The 3,503-nt window shown below is 62.6% G+C and overlaps 1 protein-coding gene across 1 annotated transcript in view; it reads left to right on the forward strand.

The window, feature by feature from the left end:
• The window catches only part of DCAF8 (DDB1 and CUL4 associated factor 8), a 47,632-nt gene that overhangs the window by 43,345 nt on the left and 784 nt on the right, over positions 1-3,503 (forward strand). The window contains exons 7-11 of the mRNA XM_015429555.1: positions 1,082-1,154; positions 1,643-1,700; positions 2,083-2,190; positions 2,907-3,037; positions 3,321-3,440. Of these exons, the coding sequence (XP_015285041.1) occupies positions 1,082-1,154; positions 1,643-1,700; positions 2,083-2,190; positions 2,907-3,037; positions 3,321-3,440 (490 nt within the window). The remainder of the gene's footprint in view (positions 1-1,081; positions 1,155-1,642; positions 1,701-2,082; positions 2,191-2,906; positions 3,038-3,320; positions 3,441-3,503) is intronic.

The raw sequence follows: 3,503 nt of genomic DNA on the forward strand, positions 1-3,503 counted from the left end.
CCCCTCTGAGACTCCTTTGGGTAGTGAAGGGTGGGGTATGAATCCAATCTATTATTATTATTATTATTATTATTATTATTATTATTATTATTATTATTATTATTATTATTATTATTATTATTATTATTATTATTATTATTATTATTATTATTATTACTATTACTATTCATGGCCCTTTTTTACACACTAAGGGAAATGCTGATTTATTTATTTTTATTTAACTTTCGATTTTACTGTACCGCCCACACCCCTAGGGGTCTCTGGGCGGTTTAGACTGTAGTGGTTCTAATAACCCGTCTATCCCTAACTTGGGCCACACATATGATAGGGGAGGGAAGCCTACCAGCACCACTCTGGGGTCAGGAAGCCGTCCTGGAGGTTTTTTGCCCTCTTCTGGTCGTGGAACAGGGGTCACTGTGGGTGTGTGTGGGGGGAGGCATTTGTGAATTTCCTGCCCTGTGCAGGGGGCTGGACTGGTTGACCCCGGAGGTCCCTTCCAGCTCTATGATTCTGTGCCCTGTGAGTGGGGGACGGGGTGGGCCCCTCTGCCTGAGACCCTGGAGAGACCAGGCTGACCTTGATGGAGGTGGGGGGGGGACTCTGACTCAGCCGAAGGGACCCTCATGCGTATCCTGCGTGATCGTGTCGCCTTTCCCGGTGCCAAAGCATCCACCTGTGGGTGGCGTTGAAGCACGTGATGGGTTGGGAGTGCCACTGGGCGAGGGGCTCCTTTTCACCTTGGCAAGCCAGTCTTCAGGAAGGGAGCGGAGTGCTCTTGGCTCTGATGTGTGGGTCGCTCTCTCTACCCCCCCCCCCCCCTTGCGACCACTATGACCTTCAGGGCTCCCTTGACTCCGGACAGCCAGTGTCTGAGCCCTCCTCCTCCCCTCCCCCCAACCAGGGGCCTGCCCCAGTGCTGCTCCCCCCTCAGGAAGGCCCCTGGCCTGCCCTCCCTCCGTAGTGCTGCTCTGTGCCTGGCGTGTGGTGTGCTGCCCCCTGCTGGGTGGGCGGGCACAGAGCCTTCAGACCTTCCGGCTGCTGCCCTGACACACACACCCCGCCGCTTGTCTTGGCATAATAGGATCTACGATCAGCGGAAGATAGACGAGAACGAGAGCAACGGGGTGTTGAAGAAGTTCTGCCCGCCCCACCTGGTAAGAAGTGGGTTTTCCCCTCCCCTGGGCCTCCTCCTCCCCCCAAGTGGGCACCGGCAGGTTTACCAGAAGGGGGAGGGCAGGGTGTGTGTGTGTGAGAGAGAGCAGGTTCCAGTTTAGCCATGGACCTCATCTGTCTGTCTGTCTGTCTGTCTGTCTGTCTGTGCCTGACCTCCTGCAGAGGCTGGGGAGGGAAGTCAGCAGCAGAGCACCGGCCTGGCCCGCCACACAGCTCCCAGGGGGTTGCATCCTTCCGTTCAAGGTGTTGGGGGGGGGGGAACAGACCTGACGGGCCCCCGGTGCTTCCGTTCCCCCCCCCCCCCCCCCCCGCTCCTTGTGGGCAGGCGCAGTCGACTTCTCTGGAAAGCGGCGCTCCCGGGCGGCTCCTCCTCCTCGTGGGTGAGCCGTGCAGAGCCGATTCTGCCACTCCTTGGGAAGGCAGAGAGGCCCTGAGGTGTGTTCCGTCTGCTTCTTTTCCCTCCTCCCAGGTCAACAGCGAGTCGAAGGCCAACATCACCTGCCTGGTGTACAGCCACGACGGGTCGGGTGCGTGCACGTCCCCGGGGGGGGGGGGGGGGGGCCCCCCCCGGGGGGGGGGGGGGGCTTCAGACAGAGGGCTGCCTGGCACTTGCAGGCTCCTGGGGGAGCAGGGGCTGTCTTCCTGTCCTCTCCCCCATCTGGCCAGAAATTGGTGGTTGGCATAAGTGACGGCGCAGGCGACGCTCTCCCAGCTGGATGGGCTTCTGTGGCTGTCAACGAGCCCCTCCCGTGCCAGAGGGGCCCGCCTTCCCTGGGGAGGGACTCCCTGCAGGTCCTGCTGAGGATGCGGCTCCCTGCTCGTGTCCCTGGGGGTGGGGGGTGTCCCCCAAGGGGAGGGGGTGCGCCCGCGTCCCGGGGTCTGCTTGAGGGCTCCGGCATGTCGTTGCAGAACTCCTGGCCAGCTACAACGATGAGGACATCTATCTCTTCAACGCGTCCCACAGTGACGGAGCGGAATACATCAAGAGATACAAGGGGCATCGGAATAGCGCCACAGGTGCTGATCCGGCGTGTGTGTCTGTGTGTCCCCCGGGGGGTTCCCTGAATCCTTTGAGTGGTGCGGCCGAGAGGCTGCCGTAAGGTTGGCCCGGGGGCACGGGACCGTCTCCTGCCTGGGGATCAGGTCTGGGGGGTCCTAGCTGACCACCGTCGGCCTGGGCCGGTGGGAGTTCCCCCCCCCCCACAGAGGCTTTCCCTCCCGGCGGGGCCTGGCTTTCTCTCGGCCCCCGAACAGCCTTGGCTAGTGGGATGGTGATCCCCCCCCCCACGGCAGTGGCTTCCGGCAGGAATTGGCCACAGGGAATAGCATTAATTGGCGGTGAAATGCTTGTATCCAGCTGAGCTCCCCGAGCATTAAAGCTGGAGGTCACGAAGAAAGGTAAGGAGTTGAAATAAAGGGGAACCACGGCAGTCGGCAGACTCCTTCCCCCTCCCAAGCCTGGTCTGAACACCTGCAGCTGAGCAGCCGGAGGGAGCGCAGGCGGGTAGGGGGGGACTGTTCTGGGGAGCAACTCCCAGAGTTGGGGGGGTTTCCCCCCAAAGGAGGAGGTCTTGGGTCACCAGCTGAAGCCGGGCGGGGGGGGGGTCCCCGGCTCTGGGCTCTTGGTCCCTGTGGGTGTGTGTGTGTATCCTGCCCTCCCCGGGATTTCCACGGCCCCCCCCCCCCCGTGAGCGTGCCCGAAAGCCCACCTGAGCGGCTCTGTCCCCTTCCAGTGAAAGGCGTCAACTTCTACGGCCCCAAGAGCGAGTTCGTGGTGAGCGGCAGCGACTGCGGCCACGTCTTCCTGTGGGAGAAGGCCTCCTGCCAGGTGGTGCAGTTCATGGAAGGCGACAAGGGGGGCGTGGTGAGTGGGGGCTTGTGCCCGGAGGGGGCGGCCGCTGCTGCTGTCCGGTCCCTGGGCGGGGGTCCTCGCTCCAGCCCCACCTCCGGGGCCCTCCTGATCCCCAGGGCTCCCGTTCGTTTGTTTGTTCCGGGGCTCGTGGAGCACCCCCGAGGAGGCCGCCGGCCGTGTCTGGCTCCAGGGAGCCTCGGTGGCGTTTGGGGGGAGAGTGAGGGGGCTGCCCTTCCCTGCGGAAGCCGCACCATGGCTCAGAGAGGCCCCCCCCCCCGTATCTGTTCCGCCGCAGGTCAACTGCCTGGAGCCCCACCCACACCTTCCTGTGCTGGCCACCAGCGGCCTGGATCACGACGTCAAGATCTGGGCCCCCACGGAAAAGGCCCCCACTCAGCTGACCGGCTTGAAGGAGGTGAGGGGGCGGGGGGGCACTTTTCTCCGGGGCCTCGGCCTCCTCCGGCTGGTGCCGCTTGGC

Source organism: Gekko japonicus, unplaced genomic scaffold, assembly GCF_001447785.1.
Source record: "Gekko japonicus isolate JY-2015 unplaced genomic scaffold, Gekko_japonicus_V1.1 scaffold358, whole genome shotgun sequence".
In the NCBI taxonomy this organism is placed as follows: Eukaryota; Metazoa; Chordata; class Lepidosauria; order Squamata; family Gekkonidae; genus Gekko; species Gekko japonicus.